This window comes from Rosa chinensis, chromosome 1 (genome assembly GCF_002994745.2).
Source record: "Rosa chinensis cultivar Old Blush chromosome 1, RchiOBHm-V2, whole genome shotgun sequence".
Taxonomy (NCBI): Eukaryota; Viridiplantae; Streptophyta; class Magnoliopsida; order Rosales; family Rosaceae; genus Rosa; species Rosa chinensis.
The window spans coordinates 61,595,446-61,622,479 of NC_037088.1; the positions used below are offsets into that span (position 1 = coordinate 61,595,446).

Here is a 27,034-nt window from a genome sequence, read left to right on the forward strand (position 1 = left end):
CACAAAGCAGTTGGTAGCTCTTTCAGCAGATACATATCAATCCTAAGATTGTTTTTTATTTCAAAACGTTGACCCTGTTGCAGATGTTGCACTATATATACATGTCAAGGAAGTCCTTGTCATACGCAACAGCTAATTTTAACTGAGATTATTCTCTGGTCAATCTGAAATATTATAGTTTTCTGGCCGGTAAACAACTCATCATAGTTTGTCATCAATAAATTAATGATATTACACTAAAAGAGTTCTGACATTTGCACTGCTACGTGTTTTAGATTCTTTATTTACATACATAATGAAGAAATCTTTCCCTTGAACACACATATAATTGATATAATAGAAGCCATAAGGAAGCTTAACATAACCTGCCAGAATGGAGCAAAGGCTGTTTGAGGCTTCTCAAAGTGGAAATATCCAACTTCTGCACCAGTTGCTTGCAGAGAATCCACTCCTACTCCATAGTCTTGCTCTAGATTCTGCAGAGAACCCGGTACATGTTGCTTCACTTGCTGACCATGTTGGCTTTGTTAAGGAGATTCTAAGGTTGAAACCGGCTTTGGCCAAAGAAATGAACCCAGATGGCTTTAGCCCTATGCATATAGCATCTGCCAACGGATATTTGGAGATTGTAGGGGAGCTTCTGAAAGTTGATCAAAGACTCTGCCGGCTAAAGGGAAGAGATCAATGGACTCCTCTTCATCATGCTGCCAGGAGAGGAAGGGTAGATATTGTTAGAGAAATAGTCTTGGCTTGTCCAGAAAGTGTTGAAGATGTGACAGTACAAGGGGAAACTGCTTTGCACCTTGCTGTTAAGAACAGTCAGTTCGGAGCTGTTGAAGTTTTGGTGAAATCGGTCACAGAAATGAGGAAGATGAACATCCTGGATTTGAAGGATAAGCATGGCAATACAGTTCTTCACCTAGCAACATGGAAAAAACAACACCAGGTATGTACAATCTGATCACTTAGTTTTCCGTTTTCATTTTTCCATCAAGGAATTGAAGCAGGTAAACGGAGTTGTTTTTCGTGGCTTTGGCAGCCTCAAGATTAGCGTTGACTTCATTGTATTTACTGATGCGACAGTCTAGCTAGCTGTCCTCTTAAATAAATATATCTGGTAATCCCTCCCTTTGTTTAATTGATCGGTTTGCAACAACGATCCGGCCAGTGCGTTTTTGTTTGTGATAATTAACAAAATACTTCTTTGAAGGCCTGAAGGGGCAACTATCCTGTTCTTTAAGTAATGAAGAAAAACTGGGATTTTCAAATGAACAATGTATAGTCAAGGTCTACAAAACTCTGATGTTAATCCTTCTAGTCCTCTGAAGGAGGAACTCTAATAAAGTACAAATGTTCAAACGTGGCGAAATGTAGTTAGTCGATCATGAACTCAAGATATTTAAATGAGTTCTTGACTTTCTGAGAAGAAAACAATGTAGTTAGAATCATGTAATCATGTATAGTTAGTTGAAGGAGTAACGCGCGTTGAGAAAATCTAATGAAGTACAAATGTTAATAGGTGGTGGAATGGTTAATTGGAATTGGGGATAGTACCCCAGGCGCAATGGAAGTGAACAACGTAAACCAGAGTGGTCTCACTGCTCTTGATCTTCTACTACTTTTCCCAAGTGAAGCTGGTGATCGGGAAATCTACGACACCCTTAGTGGTGCTGGAGCTTTGAGAGCACAAGACTTGGTCCATTCTGCTATACCTTCATTTGACACTGATAACCAAACCTTCTTGAACTGCCCCGTGGCATCAGGGACACATCAGTTGCAGCATCCAAATGATTTCATCCAATACTTCAAGTTCAAAAAGGGCAGAGATTCTCCTAGTGATGCGCGCACCGCGCTGTTAGTTGTAGCCGTATTGGTGACTACAGCGACATTTCAAGTGGGACTAAGCCCTCCAACCGGTGTTTGGCAGGACACCGAGCTGAAAAATAATGGGACTAGCAGTGAACCAACACACAATGCAGGAACGTCTATATTGGGGTCTTATAACGCAGCTGCATTTGTGGTTTTCGTGGCTTTCAACTCCATTGGTTTTTCGGTTTCTCTTTACATGATCAACATTCTCACAAGCAATTTCCCTTTGCAGTTGGAGCTTCAGATCTGTATCATTGCCATGTATTGTACATACAACACAGCGATGATTAGCATTGCACCGAATAACACAAAAGTCTTCATTATTGTATTTACTTCGGTTTTGCCTACTGCGGTATCACTTGCTGCCAAATCGGTTAGGCAACTTGTTATGAGGCTTGGAGAACCTCTGGTAAATTCAGCGCGGAGATTCATTCATTCGAACTAGCTTGGTACGGTGATAAGATGAAATGTAACTTCTTCATAAAACATTAAAACCTCTGCGGTTCTCATTTCCCTCCGACAAGCAGGTGATCGATAACTATAATAGAACTACAATAGATTTTGATAATGGCTTGTAATCTGATAACTTTTCTGTTCAAAAGCCTTGTTATAGTATCCACTGTTTTGTATAAATTCTCCATTATAAGGATTTTTTTTACTTTCCTGCATGGGTGCTAAATGACGTAGAAAATGGAAGAGCGGAGAGTGTGTTTAATTTTCACATCAGGAGAGTAAAAAAAAAAGTGTTTAAGTAAAAGATTTGAGAGAGATTGATGAGAGAATTGTATATCATATTATTGAGAATAGGAGTCCTATATATAGGGATTACAAAGTACATATTCTAATGTTACAAGGAATACTAATCCATCTATGATTAGGAAATCTAGAACCTTCTCTCCTATTGCTACTCCTAGTTTGATAAGGCACACTAAGTCGATTTTCCTTCAACACTCCCGCTTGTGCCACTCAAACTTGGTGGTGACGCTTCATCCGTTGCCTCGTTAAAAACCTTGCTAGGTAACAAAAATCATGTGGGATAAAAATAACCCTGGTCGAAGGACCAAAAGAGCACAACACGTCATTCACTCTTCAAGATCGAACATGTAGACATCATAACTCCCCCTGATGTAGATATCTCCCCCTGATTGCTACAATCGTGGGAGTTAGGATAATTTTCTCAATCCGATGCTCTTCACATGTTTCTCGAAGGTGGATTTAGGTAACGACTTAGTGAATAAGTTCGCTACATTATCCTCTGATCAGATTTCATTCACTTCAATCTTTAGAAGTGATTGTTGTTGCTGATTATAAAAGAACTTAGGCGATATATGCTTGGTGTTGTCGCCCTTGATGAAACCTAACTTTATTTGTTCAATACAAGCTGCATTATCCTCATAAATGCATGTTGGTTATCCGTGGTAGACTTCAAACCACAACTTCCTTGAATATGTCTAATTATAGACCTTAGCCATATACATTTATGCACGGCTTCATGTAGAGCAATAATCTCTGCATGATTTGAGGAAGTAGCAACAAGGGTCTGGTTTGTAGACTTCCAAGATATCGCTGTGCTTCCCATGGTAAAGACATAACCAGTTTGGGAGTGACCTTTGTGAGGGTCAGAGAGGTACCCTGCATCAGCAAAACCCATCAAAACATCATTGTCGTTTTGATGGAAGGGGATAGGGTGAGGCCAGCCACCCTGGACGGCGGCGGCGGCAATCCTTTGGAAGGTGGCCCTTGGCCTCTTAGGGTCCAATCCCAAATTTCCGTCATATCTTTTCTCTCTGTAGGGATAGAATAGACCTATATCAATCGTACCTCGTAGGTATCGAAAGATTGTCTTTACACCAATCCAATAGCTGTGTGTTGGCGCAGAGCTATGTCTAGCTAACAAGTTCACTGCGAAGGAGATGTCTGGTCTTGTGCATTGAGCTAAGTACAATAATGCGCCTATTGCACTTAGATAGGACACTTCGGCCTCTAATGCTTCCTCATCCTTTGGACGAAAATGGTCTTTTCCGGGCTCAAGACTACGACCAATCATGGGAGTACTCAGAGGCTTTGCTTTATCTTCATGAAAGCGCCTTAGAATTTTCTGAGTATATGCAGACTGATGGATCAAAATCTCATCACTACGGTACTCGATTTCTAAATCGAGACAAAACCGTGTTTTCCCAAGATTTTTCATCTCAAATTTGGATTTCAAGTATTTAGCAGTTTCCTTTAACTCACCTAGAGTTCCAATTAGGTTCATGTCATCGACATAAACTGCTATGATTGCAAATCCGGAACTTGTTCTCTTAATGAACACGCATGGGCATATTTCATTGTTAATATATCCCTTTCCAATCAAGTAGTCACTTAGATGGTTATACCATATCCTTCCGGATTGTTTTAATCCATATAGTGAGCTTTTTAATCTTATTGAAAACGCTCTCCGTGGTTTAGAGTCACTTGATTTGGGTAATTGAAGTCCATCCAGAACCTTCATATATATCTCTGAATCTAGATCCCCATAAAGATATGCTGTAACCACATCCATAAGCTGCATGTTAAGTTTTTCGGAAACTACCAAACTGCCAAGGTAGCGGAACGTTATAACGTCCATTATGGGAGAATACGTCTCCTCGTAGTTGATTACAGGGCATTGTGAGAAACCTTGCGCCACAAGGCGGGCTTTATATCTTATCACCTCATTTTTCTCGTTACGTTTTCTAACAAAGACCCATTTATGGTCAACAGGCTTTACATTTGGGGGTGTCTGCGTTACAGGCCCAAATACCTGTCTCTTTGTTAGGGAATCCAATTCAACCTGGATCGCATCTTTCCATTTAGGCCAATCTTCTCTTCGTTGACATTCTTCAACAAAGCGAGGTTCGATATCATCATATTCTATAATTTCTTTTGCAACATGATATGCAAATGCATCATTAATAGCCATAGAATTTATATCCATTATCTCATGTATACTAATGTAATTCATGGAGATCTCTCTATTCTCTGGAGTTGGTTCTGACATTGGAGCGCCCTCCAATGATGTCTCTTGGACATAACCATAATCCGGAATATTCTCATGAGGTGGATTATTTACATCGATAATTAAGGGATTATTCTGTGCCAAACTTGCTTTCTTTCTTGGGCGAGAATCCATCAAACCTATGGGCCTCCCGCACTTCTTGGCAGGAGCCATGGCCCTAGCCACAACATCACCATCGCTGTGAGAGGGGACGTTGGCGCCATGCTCATGTACTCTTGAGTTGGTGTCATGTCCTCTAATTTTAGGGACATCAATCCTTGCAGGCACGTTTGCAGTAGGTATGTGTGATCTCGTCACTTTTGAGATATCAGAAAACGCATCAGGCATCTATTTTTCTACGTTCTGAAGATCGAGAATTCTCTGCACTTCAATTTCGGACTGTGCGGTTCAGGGATCAAGATGAGACAGAGTGGGGACAGACCACGACAATTCCTGTCGTTCCTGTTAAACATTGATGTTCTTATCTCCCCCGAACGACGGGAAGACTGTCTCATCGAAGTGACAATCCGCAAATCTAGCGGTAAAGAGATCATCTGTCAAGGGTTCTATGTAGCGGATAATCGTTGGAGAATCATATCCAACATAAATGCCTAATCGTCGTTGAGGACCCATTTTGGTGCGCTGTGGCAGCGCAATAGGCACATAAACTGCACAACCAAATATGCGTAAGTGTGAGACATTAGGCTCATACCCAGTCACCATCTGGGGCGCAGAAAAGGGTTGAGTGGCAGTGGGCCTCAGACGAATAAGCACAGCTGCATGCAATATTGCATAGCCCCAAGCAGAAATAGGGAGATTGGTGCGCATTACCAATGCCCTAGCAACCATTTGTAGTAGTTTAATGGCGGCTTCTGCGAGACCATTTTGGGTGTGAACATGAGGAACTAGATGTTCAACTTCTATCCCAATGGACATGCAATAATCATTAAAAGTCTTTGATGTAAACTCCCCAGCATTGTCTAATATTATAGACTTAATAGGATGATCAGGGTGGTGAGCCCTTAACTTAATTATTTGTGCTAGGAGTTTAGCAAATGCAGCGTTCCTTGAGGATTATAGCATGACATGTGACCAGCGTGTCGATGCGTCAACCAACACCATAAAATATCTAAATGGTCCGTATGGTGGTTGAATAGATCTACAAATATCACCTTGGATTCTTTGCAAGAATGGTATATTTTCTTTAGTGTCCTTTGCATAGGATGGTCTCGATCCTAATTTTGCTAAAGAGCAGGCTTTGCATAACGAATGATGGGCTTTAGAAACAACCAATGAGGATTTTGGTTGAGCTATGAAGTCGCAATTGACTTGAGAAGTAGAAATTTGAGTCAGGGGAGCAGAGGTGGCGTCAAAGCCACCCTTGGGCCGCAGGGGGATGGCGGCGCCGGCTTGTGGTGGCAGGACTTGAAGAGGGAAGGTGCCGTGAGGCGCAAGTGCTCCACCTTGATCCAAATTTCGAGTTTTACTTCCTTTCGTTCTGAAAAAGGGATGTCTGTGTGAAGTCTTTAATATACGGATCATCATGTCACGACCTGGGTGTCCCAAACAGTCGTGCCAAAGCCTATATGTGTCGGAATCCCATAAATCATCTCTCATGACATGGTTGGATTCAATGACTCAAATAATGGTTGCATACAACCCACTAGAGCAACACATAAGTTTCTCTAACACTCGTTTATGTCCATAGTCATTAAAGGTGATGCAACGGAACTCTTGTCCATTCTCACAATGTGTTTCCACATGAAAACCATTGGCTCTTATATCTTTGAAGCTCAAAAGGGTTCTTTCAGCCCTAGGAGCGTAGAGAGCTTCAGTGACATTAATGATTGTGCCATGTGACAACAAGAATTGAGCTGGTCCTCGACCATGAAGCAATTTAGATGACCCTGCCATCGTAGTCACTGAAGATTGAGTAGGCGTCATCTCAAGAAATAACTGCCTATTTCGAAGTATGGTGTGCGTAATAGCACTATCCACGAGGCATTCTAGCTTTCCGGGAAACATATTTGAATGAATAAAGTTCGAATCAAAATTGACACTTTATTTCAATGAAAGCCAATGACTACGTCAAAGTTTCTAAATTTAATCCAAAAAGGAAAATCAAGCATAGACAAGTAGTAGTGACTCAATCTGTTTGGTAATTCCAATTTGGTTGTGACCAGGTAAGGTAAGGCGAGATTTTGGTGGAGCGTTGCTTACTTTTAAACCGTTCCCTTAGTTCAAACCTTTCCTAGACATCACAATTACTCTTGAGTACGCCTAGTGAGAAAGAGTTATAACCACTGTCTTTGTTGATACTTTCCAAATTTTTGGATTTGGATTGAAACCAATGACGTTTATATGGTCAAATTTTTATGCTTATGAACGCTCTTAGTTCGTAGCCTACGAACCCTCTTAGTTCGTAAAAATCGATGCTCACGGACTCTCTTGGTCCGAAGATCACGAACGCTCTTAGTTCATATATAGCGTGAATCCCCACGATTACGCTTTTAGCAAATCGAACCCACGTTACAGAAAGGTGGGATGTAGAAGAAAGGATTTTGTAAGTCCTCGGAAAAATAAAAATAAATTTAAATTTCAAAAATGGGAACAACTTACTAGTGAAAACTTACTCATGAATTTCAGAATTTGAAATTCTCAATACATTCGCATGTTGATGCAGGCGTGTAGGATTGCAGGTGTGTTATCGATCCTGGGTCGGGATTGCATATGCTGCTTCAATCCTAAGCTAGGATTGAAGTGGATGTTCGATCCTAACCTGGGATTGTAACTTGTTTACAATCCTGGTTGTGGCTAATGGCTCGGCGGTGCTAGGCTTGTGCACTAATAGGATAGGGCCGAGAGTGTGGCCGGTAGGTTGCGTTGCTGACCGACGGAGCTGCAAAGGTAGCTGGGATGCAGGCCGAAAGCTGCTTCAATCCGGAGCTAGGATTATAGTAGTTGTTCAATCTTAAGTTGGGATTGCAACTGGTTTGCAATCCTGGTTATGTCAGATGGCTGGAACAAGGAACTGCAGGGGCAGTATGCTTGCTGCAGGGACAGTGGGCAAGGCAGCGAGGGCTGCTGTGAGGCTGCAGGGGCAGCGATACAGAGCTGCAAGCGCACAGGCGGGCAGGCTGTAGCGAAGGAGCGCAGGGACGAGTAGCAAGGGGCGCGCGAGGGCAGGCTGCAGCGAAGGCTCAGCTAGCTCGGGCTAGGGGCTGCTGTGGTGAAAGAAGATTTTCAGGTTTTTGGTTTTGTGGTTAGAACTCGTGCTGATAACGGGTTTAAGTAAAAGATTTGAGAGAGATTGATGAGAGAATTGTATATCATATTATTGAGAATAGGAGTCCTATATATAGGGATTACAAAGTACATATTCTAATGTTACAAGGAATACTAATCCATCTATGATTAGGAAATCTAAAACCTTCTCTCCTATTGCTACTCCTAGTTTGATAAGGCACACTAAGTCAATTTTCCTTCAACAAAAAGTACAACATCTAAGTGAGTAGTTTACTATTAATTACATCGTGATACCCAATACTATTTGGTCTAGTAGCATTAATACCTCTAACTTGATTTCAAATGAACAGTGCTTTTTACACCCGGTATAATTAATTCTTTAGGTTAATTCAATTGAAGCCATTCTTAAGATGAAAAATGACTATTTTAATTTTGAACTACTTATTAATTAATTCGAAATAGATTAAAATTATGTCTCATTACTATAGTCATGAGTCCTGATAAACAATATGATGTATTTCAATGACTCTTAAAAGTTAAAACCGTTTGATTTTGACATCATAATTCTATTTAGAGGCGGAACCAGGATTTAAATCTTGGGGGGGTCCAAGCCGTTACGTATATTTTTATTTTTGAAAAAAAATACTTGAAAAATATTAGAATAAATATTGTCAGATGTGTTTGCACAGAAACCTTCTAAAATGTTTGCTCGGATAGTCGGATCCCTGTTGTATATAGATTAATGCACACTATAACTATTATTCATTTAGTAGTTTATGTTTTTTCTTAGAAAATTAATTCCCTTATAATTTATCCAAAAAATTAGTCATGGATATCAGACTTCATTGGTCTTAATTGACAAAAGACTAGTATAATTATTTTTTGGGTACAGTAATAAATCTTATTGTTTGGTGAATAATAAAGTATATAATTTACCAAATAAATAGTCAAGTAATTAGTAAACTAACTAATTTAGTTTCTTAATATTATTGATTTCTGTTTTGAACTTTGATTAGTTATGATTTATGAGTGAGAAATTATTGGGACAGAGGGGAAAGCCTAATTAGCTAGTTAATTGAGATTACCAAAACATCTAGGGGAGTCTGGACCCCTTCAGGCCTTGGAATGGGTCTGCCTATCCTATCAGAAAAATATATGGGAAGGTAAGACGAATATTTAAAACGAGATGATTAGCCTTTGTTTTCTCAGATTTTTAAGTGTCAACACTAGCCTTGCATTTCTTTCGGTCGCTACGTGTAATTTATATTATTTTCAGCCTTTCAGGGCACAATTAGCTGGCAACTGGCAAGTAGCTAGGTTGTCTTGTTGATATCAATTTGCTGTAACGGCCGGAGGTGAAATTTTCATTAGTTCCGGAAGCACATATATATATATATATATATATATATATATATATATATATATATATATAAGAAATTAAGGACAATTACTAGAGGTTGCAGATGATTTTGCATAAATGCACCTTGATTTCTCAGTCTCAACAACCAAACAACTGAAAGCAAACAATTGCACAAAGAATTGTACGTACTACTGAAAATAATAATTCAACAGGGAAGACATCCAAGACATAAGGACGTGTAATAAAAAGCTTTCCCACCATCACATGTACGTGCATCAACACATCCTTGTTATAGGAAAATTAAGTCTAACCCGCTAGAATGGATGAAAGCTGATTGAGGCTTCTCGAAGCGGAAATGTCCAACTTTTGAAGCAATTGCTGGCAGAAAATCCAGACATACTCCATAGTGTTGCGCTGGCTTCGGGAGAGAACCCTTTACACATTGCTTCCTTGGCTGGCCATGTTGAGTTTGTTAAGGAGGTTCTAAGGTTGAAACCAGCTTTTGCTAAAGAAATCAACCAGGATTGTTATAGCCCGATGCATATTGCGTCTGCCAACGGCCATTTGGAGATTGTAAAGGAGCTGCTTCAAGTTGATCGAAGACTCTCCCAGGTTAAAGGAAGAGATCAATGTACAGCTCTTCATTATGCAGCTCGCAGAGGGAGGATAGAAATTATTAAAGAAATGGTTTCGGCTTGTTCAGAATGTGTCGAAGATGTGACCGAGCAAGGGGAGACTGTTTTTCACCTTGCTGTCAAGAACAACCAGTTTGAAGCTATTGATGCTATGGTGGAATTGGTCCTTGAAAGGAACAAACTTGACATCCTGAATATGAAAGATAATAATGGCAACTCAGTTCTTCACCTAGCAACCTGGAAGAAGCAACACCAGGCAAGTGCAATTTGATCCAGCACAATTTAATAATTAACTTTAAAAAGTATTTGTACACACTAATGGCTAACCCAAATTAGTTCTTCAGTAAGTATATCGAATCTACCATGCAGCAAAGTCATGTAGCTAGTGTATTTAGACACATTGTTCCCTAGAGTTAGAATTTAGCTTTCGGTGAAATTAATTAAGTAATTAACCACCTTGTGTGGCCTTGTTTCTGATATACAGTTATACACAACTAATGTAGTGTTAACATAATTGCTGCTCCACAAGGTGGAAACCTGTCAGTAATTAGGTTTGTAATATTCAAATTCATGCATACTCCGTTCGGTTTTGTTGGTAGAGTACGTTTTACTTTTGCCTTCACTCAATTTATTTCATTCCACAAAGATTTTGTTAGACATGTTTTTCCTTAATGATCACAGGTGGTGCAATGTTTACTTGCCAATAAAGGAACTAGTACTCCGGGTACATTGGACGTAAACAGTGTGAACCAGAGTGGCCTAACAGCTCTTGATCTGCTACTAATCTTCCCTAGTGGAGCCGGTGACCTGGAGATCGATGGAATCCTGAGCGGTGCAGGAGCTTTGAGAGCACGAGACATAGCCCACACTAATCACAACCTTACCGTATTAAGTGTCCCCGCAGCATCAGAGAGCCATGATATAGTTTGCTCATGGACCCAAAAAGTTTGGTGGAGTACTTCAAGTTCAAAAGGGTCAGAGACTCTCCTGATGACGCACGAACCGCTCTGTTAGTCGTGGCAGTACTGGTGGCTACGGCAACCTATGACACTGCAATAAACCCTCCAGGTGGTCTTTAGCAGGACACAAACTTAAGCAAGAATGGGACTGATCCACCACAACTTGTCGGGACGGCGAATATCGCCTCTTATAACACAGCTTACTACGTCGTTGGGGCGGTTTTCAACTCCATAGGGTTTTCAGTTTCTCTTCACATGATCAATATCCTCACAACCAATTTCCCTTTGCGATTGGAGCTTCAAGTTTGTGGTGTTGCAATGTACTTTACGTACGTCACTGCATTGATTACTATATCTCCAGGTTTGACCTCAGGGTGGTACACATTGTTTGTACTTGTGCCATTTCTGCCTAATACCTATGGTGGTACTACTTGCCGTGAGGTTTATCATCAAGCTGACAGAACCTCTGCGAAATCGACTGTAGACCTGCGGATTTGTACTAAATTAATTTACAGTCCTAATTCGATGTGTATATGCATGTCATTTGAACATTGATTCATCGAAGGAAAGGCGATAGAATAAACTTGTTTTTTCTCTATACAAAATCATCCAAGATACAAAATAAATATGTATATCTGATCTTTTGATTCTTTTCATTAGTAGTATGAATTATTAAAAAATTTAAATAGAAAGCATAAATACAAATTATTTTATTGTTTACTCATGTATTATACGTCTCTTACTTATTTGTATAGGCTGGTGACAAAAAGCCATACATATATACAGATCGAGATGGATTAAGCTAGAAAAACTTTAAAATAAATAAATAAAAAAGCTTGATGAAAATGATGCATACCATACCATATGCATTAGTTTTGTGAGGTCTCGACCTAATCTATCCACTTATCCAAGTCTTCTATAGGAAAGAAACAGTGAGGACTGGGTATCGATGTATAGGAGGTGTGTGATACAATAGGAAGAACAAGTTTCTTCAACATATCATTATTTTCTTCCATAGTTACATAATTTCCTTATTCAATTGAGTTTAGAGGTGTATTATATACTAAAACATAATAACAGCGACATATGGGTAAAAGCAGAAAGATTACTTTTAAAAACATTAGCTATTTGGCCTTTACATATATTAAGATGAATGAAAAGACCATTAACTATAACAAACTTACTAATAGATATAAACATGAAAACTGACTAAAATGATATTTACAAATGATCAAGATTTTCTATCAGTGTCGTAAGCTTTAAGAAAAAGATCGCCTGTTTTCCCGAAAATCGTACATACATCACACTATCACAGTGACTTGTACTGCTCAATCAAACGAGAAGCATGGAGGCGCGACGTCGGAGCCACGGTGCAACCCAAACTTTGCAGATAAGAAATCTGATGATCAACATAAGAAAGGGATTAATTTGGTCTGTTCACAATCCTAGAAACCAGCATCAGATGGCACTGGATGAAGTCTTTCAAAGTTTTTTACTGCAACTGAAGTGTAATGCAAAACTCAAAGATAACAAAATGAACTTTTAAGTCTATTATTCAAGAGACCACTGTGTCCACAAAGGAAATAATCAAGTGCTGAATCTTAGCAACCTGTTTCGGTGTTGGTGCAGATGAACCCATTGAGTTCTCAATCCTTAACTTCTGGAAATGCTCCTGAAAGTATATGAACAGTTAGAAGCAAAGTTTACTTGCGCACAGTAATTCTAAACCAAGCACATACAAGTGAGAGGTGTGCTGCTCATCTGAGCAACACTCTTTCAGCACCTATGTTAAAAACTATACTAACCTGCTTTTCCCGCATCATATGAGCACGTTGATCAGCAGGTATTTTCTGCCATCTTAAAACCTATTAGGAAGAAATATTATGCTGATGAAACATAAACCATAAATCAATTTAACTAATAACTAAAATAATCTTTGTTGCATAGTATGAAGTATGAACAGAGGTTAATGAAAAAACTTGCCCATTATAAATGTTAGATCATGGATTTCTTTTTCCTTTTAAGATAGTAAGCTTCCACATATTGTTAGAAAGCCACGAGTGTAATACTTACGTATTCCGCATATTGAAATGCATCGTCACCTTTCAGGTAAGACTTCAGCAAGCGCAACACATCCTGAGTTCCACAGAAGTCAAGTTACCGTTATGAATAAAAGCCGTAGATGCATCACATGGGCATACATAAAAGCTGTTAGAGAGTTAAAAGAGGGATGCTAAGTTTCAAGCAGGCATATAGCTATTCCGCTAAATCATATCCAATTAGGAGACTACAGAACTCAACAGTCATTTAAAAGCTGCATATAGGTTAAGAGAAACTTAGCCATTCGTTATCAACTTGGAAGTGAAAGTGAAAAATAATGACAGACAACATTTCCAAAACAGAGGTAGATAGTAATTGTATTAAAATGGAAGGACTAAATTTATACCTTGTGTTTGTAGTTCTTGACTCGCAGACGTTCATCTATTACAAAACCCACCTGCAAAAGGTACAACAGAAAACAGTAGTCAGCATCACCCTTCGCTTGGCCCGCAATTTAAAATTGGAGACTGTACAGGAAAAATAGAGTTTCTTATCTGTTTCAAAAATTTGAAACTATTCCTAACTCAGCAGAATCACACAAATTGCAAAAGACTAAGCCCTATACCGTACTGATATGGTTTATCTCAAGAGTATGTCACGACTACACATCATCAAATGAAATGAGTTTTACTTCCTTACATTTAGTATTGCATTGACTATATGCAGTAGTATAAGTAAAACCAATTCACCTTGTCAAGCAACCTCTTAGGATGTTGAAATGCTTGCTTCTTAGCCCACTCATTAAATAAATGTGAGATAATTGATCTCTCGTCCACACAGAATCTATTAAACAGTGACAAAAGAATAAAGTCAGATAAAACAAAATTGATACGGATATTAGTATACCCCTCACAATTGGAAACAGAACCTTTTTAAGAAACCAGTTCCAAAGTTTGCCTCCACAAATTCAGTCAACTCTGTAGAAGCTTCATCAATTTTGCTAGGGTGAAAATCATTCTGCACCACATCTTCTTCAGAGGGTCGAATGTTTGGTCGTAGATCAGCCGACAACCCAGTAGTTCCTTTTGAAATGTCATGATGCTTTGACTGTAAATCTTGCTTTTTTATGTCAGCCTGGATACATAATCCCATCCATCAACATAAAAATTTAAATTTATACATTGTAGCAAGTACAGTTTGAACAGTTAGAAATGAGGCTTAAATTGGTGTATTTAAAGAAGTTAACAGAAGATAAGATTCTTCAATGCAAAGCAAAAGCATGTTTAACTTTTACAAGAAATCATGTGAAATATGTGCATAAAGATCCTTGTGGAACTAAATCTACCAAATATTAGATCTTATAGTACATTCTCCAAAGTCAAAAGACAACAATAAACAAGAATCTATCTTGCCGATATCTCTATATGAGTTCAAAATGGTAACACCATTAACTACTAGCACCAAGGGTGGACAATATTCTGAATGCTAAGGCATTACACCGATATGACAACTCATGCAACAGCCCTGTCGGATGCAATGGCAACTAAACATCCATTTTCAATTCTCATTCTGGAAAAGTAGCATACTTATCAAAAGATTTAATTGCAAACATTTTGAAAAACATATCCATGATTATCTATTACTTGTAAACACAGCAGTTAAAATTAAAGAACAGTACAACACACCTGTTCTTCTCGAAGATGATTTGGAATTTCTCTGAGAAACCGTGAAGGTTGAAGCATCTGGAGGAATCACCTTGTTAGTCAGCACAATAATGAAAAAGTATATAGATAAATAAAAGTATGATAAAGCTTAAAGCTAAAACGGACCTGCCAATTGGAATCCGTCAAAACATAAAGAATGAAAAGTTTTGTTCGAGCACGAGTCATTGCAACATATAATAGGCGTCTTTCCTCCTACAATTTATATGAGACAGATTACTTGAGGAGAGCGCTACAAAAATCATATATATGAAAGAAATGTTGAGCAGTTACTACATACCTCAATGGACGCCCCATTCTCTTTTGCACTACCATTGAATTCATGCAACAACGGTATCTCACATTCATTTACCTGTTATTGATATGAGCATTAACCATGAGCAATAAAGAAAACTTCAAAGGACATCTCCATGAGTCTAAGCAAACAGAAATTCTAATCACAAGCCATCACAAGCATTAGCATGTCTAATCTCCAAGTCTACAAAGAAGATGACAGATCAACTCTACAAATAAATAAATAACACAAAATGATTTCAGTCACTTATTTAAGGCAAGTACCTTAATTATGAAAACAATGTCCCATTCTAAACCTTTTGACTGCATGAAAATGAAACAGAAAGACAGTAAGTTAATACAATAATGTTTGCAGAATCCAGAGGGAAACCAATGAGAATAATAGCATATATATATAAGAATTAGGGAGTTTTGAGTGATAGATGTAGATTAATAAAACCTGATGGATGGTAGTTAAGGTAACAGAAGTTTCATTGTCATGTCTTCGGGAGCGAAAGTTTTCACTCTCCCGCTCAGATATGTAGTCAATGAAAGCTTTGAGTAAATTAAGACATCCTTTATCTCCTTCTACAACTTCTCTCTCCCCTTCTGCCGCAGCAAAATGAGTGGATAGAAAATCAGATATATCATCCAGTAGGTACTGAAGAACCTGCAATAGGAACAAAGAAAAATTACATTTCTGCCACATGGATGACCAAAGAGTAATAGAAGAACCAAAGTTAACTCAACTTCACAAGTTCACATATAGAAGAAGTTCCACAAATTATTAAAAATAAAAACACAAGAATGTCCATTGGGTAATTGCTGTTCTTTACTTGCTGTTGAATAAAAATTATTATACTTGTAATTGGAACTAACAAGTAAGCAGGAGTTCGGAGTTCAATTGTTATACATGTTTTTAGCAGTGTAGAATATTTAGAATTCCTCGTACATATCTAGTTGAATTTTATATTTCTTGATAAGTCTAATTTCTGAGAAAGAAAATCAATTTTGATAATGAAGAAAACTCATTGGAAATGCCGAAATGAAACCTTTAGATCATGAGCAATACTCACCCTAATGAAGGAGTTAATTGCAGCAGTTAGAAGATTCAGATATTCTAAGACATATCCAACAGAATGATCAACAATCAAAATCAACGAGTGTGGAGAAGAATAAATGCAAAATCATGTTATTTATGTAGCAGATCTTTCAGATTATATCATAGTCACTTCTTTGCAATCAGCTAGAAACTCCAAACTCACAGATCTCATGTCATTGTCTTCATTTAGCAACTTCCCACCATCAACATCGACGATAGCACGCTGCTCCAGAAGGTATTTCTATACATTGAAGTGGGACGAGAGAAATGAGTGATGAAACATGGAATATAAGTATGAAAGAAAGAAGATTGTATCGAGCCTCTAACCACATTGCTAATAGTTAAGTAAAATACAGCTTGATCAAAAAACCATGTCAACACTACTCAACAGTGCATAAGTGAGATTCTAACCTGTGGTACCATGTTCGCCACTGAGGTTATGACAGCTGAAATTGATTGTTCCTGTATGCATGGATAAGTGAAACTATTTAACAAACTCAGAATTGAAGTAAAGAACAAATCCACAGTTATCTCAGAATGTGAAGAAAGAGATTGCAAATGACAAACTTTACCAGTTTAGAAACATGTGGGTCTAGTCTAACAGATGCTACCCATTGTGGAATATATAGTGAAAAATTCAAGAAAAATGCATGAAAGCAAGGAGTTTTCTTAAATTTTAATGACAAGGAGGCATGAATCTATGCAAAGCCACTTTAGACAACTCAAACCAAATAGAAAACAACCTCTTCAATTTATCACACCAAAAAGATGAAATCAAGGTCCTTATTATCCACTAGAATTCAAAAACTACTACTACTATGTCATGCCAATAAGAAGCCAGAGATGCTACATTTTACCAAATATATTTACCCTGTGAACGAGTTTTGAAATCATCTCTAATGTCAACAGCACCTTGCGTCCTTGAGTAAGCTGAGGCCTGTTAGTAATCCCAGGGACCGTTAATCAGTACAGAATAAACACACTCAACACTTGTCAAAAAAAAAAAGGAAAGGGAAAACACTGAAGCAGACAAAGCTAATAATAGACATACACATGAATAATAACCTGCATAGCACATATTTGCTGGGAGGTACAATAACTTTACAGAAAAGAAAGAAAAAAAATTGTGTAGAGCTAGCCATAAAAATGTTTAAGAAATCTTGTTATACGGACCTCTTCAAGTTCCCAGAAACTTTTGCACTGAAAATTTCACCAGCAGCTGATATGAAGCTGAATTTTCTGGCGGTAGAAATTTTGTCAATGTAATCAATCACCTGAGTGAGAGACTCAGAGGTGTGAGTTGAAGCATTGAGGGTGCAAAAAAGAACAGAGTTGAAATAGCACAAGCAAATACAACTGTAACACTGAAAGGAATGTCATAATGATAATGGTACATTGAACATGAACCTTCTTCTTTTCCTCTTTCTCAAAAGGAAGTAAAGCCTTGAAGACTCGGCGATATGATCCATCATCACAACCAGGCAAAGTTGTTCTAAGCATAGCAATAATGGCTCTAACTACCTACAATAAGACAAGCACTACATCAACAACCAACAACTACATATCACAGAGTGCATCAACTAATAAAATGTTAAAAATTGATTACATAATTCATTAAACAAACCAATATCTTACTACTGTATCAGGCCGAAATGTAAAGTAAAAACATGGGGAAAACATACACCTTGCCAAATAGAACGAAAGCAGCACATTTCTTTAAGTAACATAAGTTTCATCGGAATCATTGCATATTATCATTCCAGGACAGCCATAAAGAAAAGATAAGTTCTCTCTTAGTACATGAAACCTTGTTAAGATAGCTAACCCACTTGGTCACGAAAAGCAAGAACAAATATGAGAAGGGATGAGTGACTCCGAGATTCAGGTGAAAAGGGACAAAATTCTTGTTTGCGTAATTTCAACCACATTTATACTTGCAGCCACCTCAGGCAAAATGTTATTGAAAGACAAGTACAGATAGCAAAGAATGTTGGTTTTGAAATCTTAAAATATTGAATACCTTCTTCCGATAAACTGCTACTCCATGAACATTAAAAGGTATTTTCCTTTCACGAAAGGCTGTTTGGAAGACTTTTCCTGATACCTGTAGTACAAAAACAAAAGTAAATTCAGTCAAGAAGTACCAAATGTGTTCGCCCATCCCCCCATTCACGTTAACACTAGGGAAAGTACACTTGACCTGCCTCCGGTAAAGGATTGCGATGTTTCCGAATGAGCACTTTACATTTGATTGGTTAGATGTGGTCTCCAAGATCTTGTCAACAACAAAGGCACATTGTGCATCCTCATTGTGGCATTCTTTGATAACAATCTGCATTTTGTCAGCAAAACCATTCAAAACTGTATACCACTGACTAGCTAAAAAATGGAAAATGACATCAAATAGTACTTTTCACAGCATGGAAAAACTATACACCTTGGATCCAGAAGAGTTGTCAGTGTCAACATTCTTTAGCTGACATCTGTTCTTATTGTTTTTTATGACACATGATGCAGCTTCCACAATATAGCGTGTAGACCGATAGTTTTTATTGAGTCTAATCTGAATCACAAGATACCAAATTCCACATAGCCCTCATCAGGTGAAGTTTCGTTCTAGAATGTGTACGACATATGAATATGATCTGCAGATAAAATAATTATATATAATAAAGAAGAAATTGGGAATGACATGGCAAAGCATGCCAGTCAAGTATAAAAGCAAAACCTCTTTGTAAATGGGGAAATCCTTACGGAAGGAATCAAATCCAGAAATGTCTGCTCCATTGAAACTGAAAATCGACTGCAGCAGGAGATGTGCAACTGAACTTTAGAACAGCTAAGGAGCTTAATGAGAACGAACACTGTGTGAGTGTGTGTGTGTGTGTGTGTGTGTATGAGAGAGAGAGAGAGAGAGAGAGAGAGCTTCCTTCATGTGGAAATTCAATAAATAAACAGCATACTTGATCATCATCTCCAACAATGGTTATGTGGTTGTGAGAGGCAAGAATCCGCAAAAGACTATATTGCATAGCACTTGTGTCTTGAAACTCATCTATGACAATGGCTTTCCATGAATCCTGGCTCTCCTTTAACACTTGGTAATGGAGCAAGCAATAGTCAGAACATGACAAACATGTGAAACTACACATATAATTTAATATATCTGGATGCTACCTTCAGGAAAATCCATGAGCAGCTTCACAGAGCAGCTAATCAAGTCATGGTAGTCCAAGGCATTGCAAGATTTTAAGATATCATTGTAGTTTCCAAGAATCTCAGCCTGATTCAAATGCATAGATAAAAATCAAGAGCAGTAGTACTAGTAAACATGTCTGAATCATCTAGAAATCAGCTTACCCCTATCTCATTGCCCATTTTACTGTATTCTGCAGGAGTCTTTCCAGAAGCTTTGGCCTGAAGTAGAACAAAAGTTATTGATGATACCACACATGAAGTCAATTCATTAATACACAAAGAGACTAAGAACTGAGAGAGACTAGAAGATGCTCATACAGTAATGAAAATGTGTTTTAGGAAATATACATGATCTGGGGCCGACAATTCATATTCCATTATTCTTATTATACATTTGTCATTTGAGCATGTTTGTTATTCATCTCAATCCATTACAGAATGGAATATCAAAGTTGGTATTCAACACTAACCTGAGTTACAAATTTCAGCCATTTCTTTGACGCATCCTTAAAGTGATGAGGAGAAGTTAAACCATTAGACTCTTCACTGTCCATGCCGACATTATGTTTCGGCCAACTCTTTCCATTTTCTGATAACCGCACAGCTTCAATAATTGCTCTTCTCTGTTGTCCATGTCCATATATTAAGAACTCTGGTGTGCGCTCAAGTCTAGAACAGAAGCAGCCCAACATATCAGATCAGATTCATTAATATATGCATGTTACTCAAAATGGAGGTTTAAAAATACAGCGTACTTCTCTGCATGTAATCGACAAAGCTGCAATGAAAATGAATGAAAGGTGCTGATTGTAAGTTCTTTTGCCGCTGCTTTCCCAGCCACCTTTGCAATGCGCTCTCTCATCTCGGAAGCTGCTGCTATAGTGAAAGTCATTGCTAGAATGTTGGATGCACTAATCCCCTATATGCAAACAACACAAACCAAACCGAAGAGTATAAGATCATTGCAACATACGCAAAAATACACAATTGGGAGGAAACTTGGAAGTACCTCATTAAGCAGCATTAGAACACGCCCAACCATAGTTGAGGTCTTTCCACTTCCAGGTCCTGCAGCAATCATCAATGGTGTTGCAATGTCACTACAAGCTGCTTCGCGTTGCCGGTCATTGAGAGACTGTAAATACTTCAAGTACTCATCCGGCATGCTCGGTAATCCATGGCCAGTAGAATCACCTTCACCGCCACTAATCACACGCGCCACCACAGAACCATTCACATTAACATCACGCTGAACTTGTAGAGTTTTCTGCTCGATCAAAGCGTCAATCTCCTGCAAAACACTCTCATCGAAATCATCGTCGTCGTCCAGAATTCCGGTCGCCGCCGAGAAAGAATCAACTGGAGTACAAAACTGCGGTAGCCTGATCGGAGTAGTGAACGAATCTTCAATCCGAGTAATGACTGAGCTTGAGCTCTCACAATATGAACCGGTGCTGGATTCAGAAACTGCTGAGTTGCAGCGATTCACAGAAAATGGAGATGGAGTATTTACCGTTAGCTCAGCAAGAGGAGCTCGCCGATTAAGCTGAGTAGGAGTTCGGAATCTGAAATTGAACCCACGATTCAATCAATTACTTAAGAAATGAACTTGAACAGAGTATTGGTGAGAGTGTAGGACTTACTTGCTGTGAGGGAAGTGCGCATCAGGCGAAACGGCGTCGTTACGAGAGCGTTTACGGTCGAGAAGAGCCTTGGCGGCTCTGTAATTCCGAGAAATTCGGTTTCTTTGCTCCTCCGTGAGTCCGCCTCCGCCGTGGATTTGACCGTTTTCTTTGGACATCGTGCGACGGAGGTTTGCCCGAGAAGAAGACCAGTCTGCCCTAAAAGGACTCGGTTTTCCCTCCTATCCGCAGTGGTTCGAAAACAAATGGACCTTGGGCCTATTGGGCCTTACAACTCAGGCCCATTAACCTCACTAGTAAAACCGAAGCTCTTCCTTTTCGGGAGCCAAAGATGGAGGCACTGATAGCATCTTACGGAGACACGTCGTCGGACTCAGACTCCGAGTCGTCGCCGGCGCCACCGTCGGAGCAGAAAACGTCTCAAGAATCAACTCCTGTTCTTCCTCCGCCTCCGCTCTCACTTCTCGGCACCCCCAATTCATTAGGTAACCCCTAATTTCAATCTCTCTTCGTTTCGGATTTAGCTTTTAGAGTTTTGGACACCAACTGTTCGACGTTTTGCCTCTGAAGGATTTCTGGACTACTTGCCGAGCGCTCAGCCCAGCAGAGTTAGGAACTTCCCTCATATAGAAGGAAACTACGCTCTACATGTCTATATCCCAGGTACCCCAACTTCTCTGATTTTCAGCTATGACTTTGGGATTGGAATTAGAGCTTTTGTGTGGTTTCAGTGTATATACCGGCGGCGCCGAGGAAGGAGATGGCATTGTTTATGAGGAGACTGTCATCTGTTGTGCCTGGTCTCCATGCTGTGGACGTTGATGTGCCGCTTGACGTTTTGTGCAAAGATGAACAAAAGCTTGAACAGGTTGGGTTAGGGAGAGAGTTTCATATAAGCCTGGGGAGGACTGTGCCGATCAGGGTGCACCAGATTGACTCATTGGTGGCAATGCTGAAGCAGAAGCTTCAGACTCAGAGGCGGTATGGTTGCGTTCCCTTGTTTACATGAATTTTGGTTTTGTTGATGAACATGATGCTGTGGTTTTTTCATATCCAGTTTCCGATTGTCTGGTTTTTGACATATTGTTTGTGTGGAACAGTTATTGGATTGATTTTAGCAAGTGGGAGGTTTTTGTTAACGATGATCATACACGCACCTTTGTATCAGTGGAAGTTATTACTGCTGGATTAGCTGAGGTATGCTGGAGAGCTCTCTCTCTTAATAACAATTTCTATTGTGTTGAGTTTGATATAGATGTAAAAGTTCTAAATTGCTGAAAATGATAATATTATTGGAATTTTGAATCATTGAGTTCTTGCCTACATAGATTTGTTGTTGTGATGATGTACAGTTGTACACTGAATGATCAATAATATTTGCACTTCTGAGATAATGATGAAACAGATGAGTGAAAATGTATTGTGCATATGGGGTTTGGTGTTTGCTAATGGTTTAAATATTATTCATACATACGCTACAGACATAGGAATATATGAGACTTGATGGAAATGTGAGAAGCTACGCGTAAATCATGTTCTTATTATGGAAATCTGAAACATACCAGTGTTTAAACCATGACATTTATACGGCTTTTGAGTCAACTTGCTTGTTTCATGTATAATTGATGCATGCTGGAGTTAGATTATAGTGATATCAGATGTGATTCTTTCTGCGTCATTTGGTTTCAGATAACAAAGCAGATTCAAGCTGTCAATGAGGTGTATAAGCTTCACAATCTCCCTGAGTTTTACAAGGTTAGCATTTTTAATGCCTGTTTCAAACGCTAATGAATGACTGAGCATGAACATTACTCATTGCTTGTGCACAATCTTTGATGTTGATAACAGGATCCACGTCCCCATATATCAGTCGCTTGGGCATTGGGTGACACCAGGGAATCCCTAAAGAAAGTGGTTGAAGATGAAAGAAGAAAATCTACAGTTGGGGGGTCATTGCAGAAATGTATTTTTACCAGTAGATTCAGTGGCATAGACTGTAAGATAGGCAACAAAACATATAAAATATGTAAATTTTCTGATGAATAATGTATAATCAAATTCTTGTTCTTGTATTTGACTGAGCGATTCACTCAGGTTGTGTACTGGGTTGACTTGTTTATTAATAGATATAAAGGCAATGATCATCAGGGAACCATTGACCATTTGCCTAATCTCATTGCTAAGAATTTCACCAAAGTTGATATGGATTTTACCACCATAAAGAAGTTTCAAACGAAGGTGCAAAAGATAAGAAAACCCTTCAAGTGCATAATCATAATCTTGAACCGTTTGTATATACAGATATTGCAGGGTTCTATCAGAGGACAAACGTATGACACCAAGAGAGGTTGTAACGTGTAAGTGAAGGGGCAATAGATGCCAAGGATTAATGTTAATCAAAGGGATCGATTCGAGGGTCATGCTCGCTTGCCATGGCCATCCCAGTGCATAGGCATGTAGGGCACATAACCTGCCAGATTACAGACAAGGAAATAATGAGAACTTGTTGTCTAGCATTACCCCTGACCCCTGTTGCTCAAAATATCATATCAGCCATTAGTCACATGAAGCAGCTATCCTCGATCTATAGCCAAATATATTGATGTGGCAAGCAGGAAGAGTTAATTAGCAAGCAATAAACATGTTCAAATATCAAACCTTTCCGGATCCTGAGCAGTTTGAACATCTTTCGGTTTTAGGTAGTGATAAAGGCTGTTCTCCACCATCAATGGTTGATACTGCTTCAGCAAGCACGAGGGTTCCTGTGCTTGAACACCGAGCACAAGCAAGATATCCTGCATAAATATGGAGAAATAATTAGTTACCATCAGCTATATACACATAAACTAATAAGCAGAGTGAGGATGAGTGCCAAGAGTTGAATACTGAACTGAACAAGTGAAAACATGGAAGTGTGGAAGTGGGTGCAGGTGTGTGTGTATAAGTGAATATTGAACTGAATACTACACTAACTTGGCTAAGAGTTGAAACCAAACATTGTTAGGCAACAGGTATTTAAAAGCATTTCAATGAAGGAATCAGGTCTTTTAAGAAGTAATCTGATCATCCTACATACTGGAAAAACGAAGATTTTTGGGAATGCATGCATGGGAGGGTGGGTTGTGGCACTTGAAAGGTACTATGATATACAGATCGATTACCAAAAAAAGGCATAAAAGAAGAGGAACTTTGAATTCATAGTTGATCCCTTCAAAAGAAAATTGTGTCACTTCTCCCTTCCTCATCAAAATGTTTTACAAAATGTTTGTAAAAAGCTTCTCACTTCTCGCTTGCTCATCAGTAGAATGGAGCATACAGGACAACCTAGACTCTAGCTTAAGATGCAGCCATTTATTAAGCTAGAGATATGCTAACCAATACAAATATCTCACTCATAGATATTAAAAGCTATAATAAAACCTATAACAAGAACTAAAAGGTCATACCAGTTCCAAGACAATATTTGCATCTCTTATCCTCCTGCAGTTTTACATTGTTTATTTCAACTACCATCAGTGAGGAGATCACTCCAACTGCTCCTCCCGAGAAGGATGCAACTATGGGATCAACTTCACTGCAATTTGACAGAAAAGCAGGTCAATTAATGAAACTGGAAAAAAAAAAAAAAAAAACATTTGTATGAATATCCTCATATATAACATGGTACGTTTTCTACTGTGAAACCTGAGGATCCTCATCAGTTTAGATAATTTGGTTCCATTAGTAAAACTTAATACCTTCTGCTGCCACGTTTAGTGTCAAAATGATATGTATTTCATTGCAAGATTCATATCCAGAAAGGTAATCTGAAATTTCTAGATTTCTAGATTTCAAGAAAACCAATTATATATCAGGCTACACATACCTCAACTGCATAGGCAGATGCATACTAGTTATGAAGTCTTCATATGATGTGCCTCCTATTCCCAGCCTCAACTCTAACTGAAATATGAATATACAGAGATAATTGGGAAAGGAAGTTTAAAACAATTTGACCCATGTTGTCAAAAACTTAAAAAAAAAAAAAATCACAGAAGATGTGATGTTTATGAATCATTATTAGAAACTTAAAGTAATCAACGCAAGTTAATGAACAAATAACTTACAGTGGGTGCTAGGAGGCCACCGAAAAGGATGATTCCCGCAATAAGAGAAAAACAAATAGCATAATACTGCTTAAGGTTTGCTGAAGTCTGGAACAAATGAATTCACCATGTGATTAACACTTTGCAGAGACCTTTTTGTCCTTGACCGCTTCTTTGCCAAGTTACTCAAACCTTTATTACTCATAGAAACACAACTGTTCAGATAGGAAACTTACCAAGGGAGGCAAGAATGGAATGAATGATGGAAAGTTCGGAAGTTCATTTTCTTGCTCTTCACTTGACATTCCGAGCTCTGCGTTTTTAATCCTCTGTTGTATCCTCAGCCTGCGAACCTACACAAATTGAAGTTCATTTAGTCAAAAACCAAAAACAGATTTCTGACCATAAGGGAAAGAAAAAAAACTACAAAAGAGAGCCTAATTGTAACAGTAGACAAAGTAATAGTATACTAATACTCAGAAAGTGGTACAACTTGCACACCTCTTCCATATGCAAGAAAATTTTGTTGCGACGACTCCGAATATTATCCTGAATCTCTTGCAGTTCCATTTTGGCAAAGTCTTGCACTGTTTCCGGCCCCTCTATAATACAGAATCTGCACGTTGAAGGTACATCAGATGACTATATCACAATCCAGAAACCATCTTTCCTCATCAACCATTCATCAACAACAAATAGTCCCACAATTTTTAAGACAACATCAAAACAGAATCACACTTTTGTAAGCTTAACAAGAACTACAACGCGTTTAAACATAATCAAAATGTTAGTGGATAGTGAAAAAGAATCAGAACAATTCGATACCATTTTAGTTGCCAAAAAAAAAAACCCAACTACAACAATCTAAGTTGATTATATTCACAAGCATAAGCAACCATGCACAAAGCTTTAACTAATCAAAGCACAGAACTTTATTAAAGAAAAAGAGAGTACCCAGCAGGGTTTGTTTCAGCTGAATCAGAATCCACAGATTGAGCAAAAGAAGAAGGGTCAGACTCGGACGCCATCGATCGCAATCTGAAGCTTGATTTCTGGTTAAATCTGGAGCTGTAGCTATGCAAACTATACGATCCATAGCGATTTATTATAGGTGAAACCGCAACCAATCGACCCAAAGAGAGCGAGAGCATGACTCTAGCTCTATATGAAAACCACCCAGAACAGCAGAGCCACTTTTGTCTCTGTTTCTACAGAGAATAGCAGAGTAGCTAACTCAGCTAGTTCACTGAGTTGAGCTAGGCGAGTTGAGTTGAGTTGGGAAGTTGGGTTTTAGTAATGGAATGGTGACAAAGAATAAAATAGAAGGAGCACTATATGCGGGGGACTTGTCAGCTAGCTAAACAGTAGCTTCGGACTTTCTCTGAAACTGAGTTGGTGATTGATGCTCAGGAAATTGAAATGAAAATAAAAATCTGGATGGAAATGAATGGAGGGAAACTTGGGTGATTTGCAGACCATGAAATATAGGAAAAATGCTTTTTATTACAATGAAAAACAGAGTTTTGAGTGGTCCTGGAAATAGAAAACGGATATAGGGTCTGTCCCTTTCTGTTTTGGTTGTGTTAGACTTAAACCAGAAAACAGGGATCAATCTGTTTCATTATCCAATTCTATTGGTGTCTCTTTTACTAGTGTTGATTGATTTTATCTAAATTCAGCGTCTTGTGTTTGCCGGCGAAATGAAAGGGAGTGCAAGATTGGATATTAAAGTGGATAGTTGTTTGTATGACTCGTGGATAATGAATTATACATAATGGATGGGATGATATTTTGAGTTCATTTTCATGGTGAACATGACGTTGTAAAAGTTCTCATTGGGTACGACCATGATGGAATACTTCTTTGTTAGAAATGAAATTCCAA

At 38.6% G+C, this 27,034-nt stretch overlaps 5 protein-coding genes across 6 annotated transcripts; 3 read left to right on the forward strand and 2 right to left on the reverse strand.

Moving 5' to 3' along the window:
* Positions 1–373: 373 nt before the first annotated feature.
* LOC112178535 (ankyrin repeat-containing protein BDA1) lies at positions 374–8,054 on the forward strand. The gene is made up of 4 exons (XM_024316681.2): positions 374–946; positions 1,520–2,278; positions 7,572–7,587; positions 7,903–8,054. The coding sequence occupies exons 1-4, from the start codon at positions 374–376 to the stop codon at positions 8,052–8,054; spliced, it is 1,500 nt and encodes a 499-aa protein (XP_024172449.2).
* Positions 8,055–10,031: 1,977 nt separating this feature from the next.
* On the forward strand, positions 10,032–11,143 carry LOC112182818 (ankyrin repeat-containing protein ITN1). The gene is made up of 2 exons (XM_024321363.2): positions 10,032–10,385; positions 10,811–11,143. Exons 1-2 carry the CDS (start codon positions 10,032–10,034, stop codon positions 11,141–11,143), a joined length of 687 nt encoding a protein of 228 aa, XP_024177131.1.
* Positions 11,144–12,223: 1,080 nt separating this feature from the next.
* LOC112193001 (ATP-dependent DNA helicase SRS2-like protein At4g25120) lies at positions 12,224–21,513 on the reverse strand. Of its 2 annotated transcripts, XM_024333030.2 has the most exons (28): positions 21,066–21,513; positions 20,432–20,987; positions 20,178–20,341; positions 19,893–20,091; positions 19,585–19,641; positions 19,402–19,507; positions 19,188–19,321; positions 18,953–19,027; positions 18,662–18,787; positions 18,425–18,556; positions 18,245–18,328; positions 17,632–17,745; positions 17,398–17,498; positions 17,095–17,161; positions 16,636–16,686; positions 16,388–16,465; positions 15,583–15,792; positions 15,408–15,446; positions 15,130–15,201; positions 14,958–15,044; positions 14,814–14,870; positions 14,057–14,262; positions 13,878–13,971; positions 13,535–13,585; positions 13,162–13,224; positions 12,894–12,953; positions 12,698–12,760; positions 12,224–12,487 (listed from the first exon to the last, which is right to left on the reverse strand). In XM_024333030.2, exons 1-28 carry the CDS (start codon positions 21,221–21,223, stop codon positions 12,398–12,400), a joined length of 3,294 nt encoding a protein of 1,097 aa, XP_024188798.1. In that variant the 5' UTR covers positions 21,224–21,513; the 3' UTR covers positions 12,224–12,397. The 2 variants fall into 2 exon arrangements, with proteins under 2 accessions (XP_024188798.1, XP_040367347.1); XM_040511413.1 differs by lacking the exons at positions 12,224–12,487; positions 12,698–12,760; positions 12,894–12,953 and having other exon boundaries at positions 13,224–13,296.
* LOC112193216 (U6 snRNA phosphodiesterase) lies at positions 21,376–23,248 on the forward strand. The gene is made up of 6 exons (XM_024333325.2): positions 21,376–21,550; positions 21,636–21,728; positions 21,797–22,046; positions 22,166–22,262; positions 22,755–22,820; positions 22,914–23,248. Exons 1-6 carry the CDS (start codon positions 21,397–21,399, stop codon positions 23,109–23,111), a joined length of 858 nt encoding a protein of 285 aa, XP_024189093.1. The 5' UTR covers positions 21,376–21,396; the 3' UTR covers positions 23,112–23,248.
* On the reverse strand, positions 23,191–26,639 carry LOC112193137 (protein ORANGE-GREEN, chloroplastic). The gene is made up of 8 exons (XM_024333219.2): positions 26,105–26,639; positions 25,652–25,766; positions 25,387–25,503; positions 25,172–25,258; positions 24,931–25,007; positions 24,512–24,639; positions 23,724–23,860; positions 23,191–23,535 (listed from the first exon to the last, which is right to left on the reverse strand). The coding sequence occupies exons 1-8, from the start codon at positions 26,299–26,301 to the stop codon at positions 23,458–23,460; spliced, it is 936 nt and encodes a 311-aa protein (XP_024188987.1). The 5' UTR covers positions 26,302–26,639; the 3' UTR covers positions 23,191–23,457.
* Positions 26,640–27,034: the final 395 nt, after the last annotated feature.

What these genes read in the sequence shown, in the direction of transcription:
- LOC112178535 (XM_024316681.2), top strand. Translation starts at nt 374, where the DNA reads ATGGAGCAAAGGCTGTTTGAGGCTTCTCAAAGTGGAAATATCCAACTT. An exon ending in CATGGAAAAAACAACACCAG is followed by an intron (nt 947 to 1,519) that starts GTATGTACAATC and finishes AAATGTTAATAG; the next exon opens with GTGGTGGAATGGTTAATTGG.
- LOC112182818 (XM_024321363.2), top strand. Translation starts at nt 10,032, where the DNA reads ATGCATATTGCGTCTGCCAACGGCCATTTGGAGATTGTAAAGGAGCTG. An exon ending in CCTGGAAGAAGCAACACCAG is followed by an intron (nt 10,386 to 10,810) that starts GCAAGTGCAATT and finishes TAATGATCACAG; the next exon opens with GTGGTGCAATGTTTACTTGC.
- LOC112193001 (XM_024333030.2), bottom strand. Translation starts at nt 21,223, where the DNA reads ATGTCCAAAGAAAACGGTCAAATCCACGGCGGAGGCGGACTCACGGAG. An exon ending in ACAACTCTTCTGGATCCAAG is followed by an intron (nt 18,557 to 18,661) that starts GTGTATAGTTTT and finishes GACAAAATGCAG; the next exon opens with ATTGTTATCAAAGAATGCCA. An exon ending in TCAAGAACTACAAACACAAG is followed by an intron (nt 13,225 to 13,534) that starts GTATAAATTTAG and finishes TGTGGAACTCAG; the next exon opens with GATGTGTTGCGCTTGCTGAA.
- LOC112193216 (XM_024333325.2), top strand. Translation starts at nt 21,397, where the DNA reads ATGGAGGCACTGATAGCATCTTACGGAGACACGTCGTCGGACTCAGAC. An exon ending in TTACTGCTGGATTAGCTGAG is followed by an intron (nt 22,263 to 22,754) that starts GTATGCTGGAGA and finishes ATTTGGTTTCAG; the next exon opens with ATAACAAAGCAGATTCAAGC. An exon ending in ATCTCCCTGAGTTTTACAAG is followed by an intron (nt 22,821 to 22,913) that starts GTTAGCATTTTT and finishes TGTTGATAACAG; the next exon opens with GATCCACGTCCCCATATATC.
- LOC112193137 (XM_024333219.2), bottom strand. Translation starts at nt 26,301, where the DNA reads ATGCTCTCGCTCTCTTTGGGTCGATTGGTTGCGGTTTCACCTATAATA. An exon ending in TTCCATTCTTGCCTCCCTTG is followed by an intron (nt 25,259 to 25,386) that starts GTAAGTTTCCTA and finishes CATTTGTTCCAG; the next exon opens with ACTTCAGCAAACCTTAAGCA. An exon ending in GTGGCCTCCTAGCACCCACT is followed by an intron (nt 25,008 to 25,171) that starts GTAAGTTATTTG and finishes TTCATATTTCAG; the next exon opens with TTAGAGTTGAGGCTGGGAAT.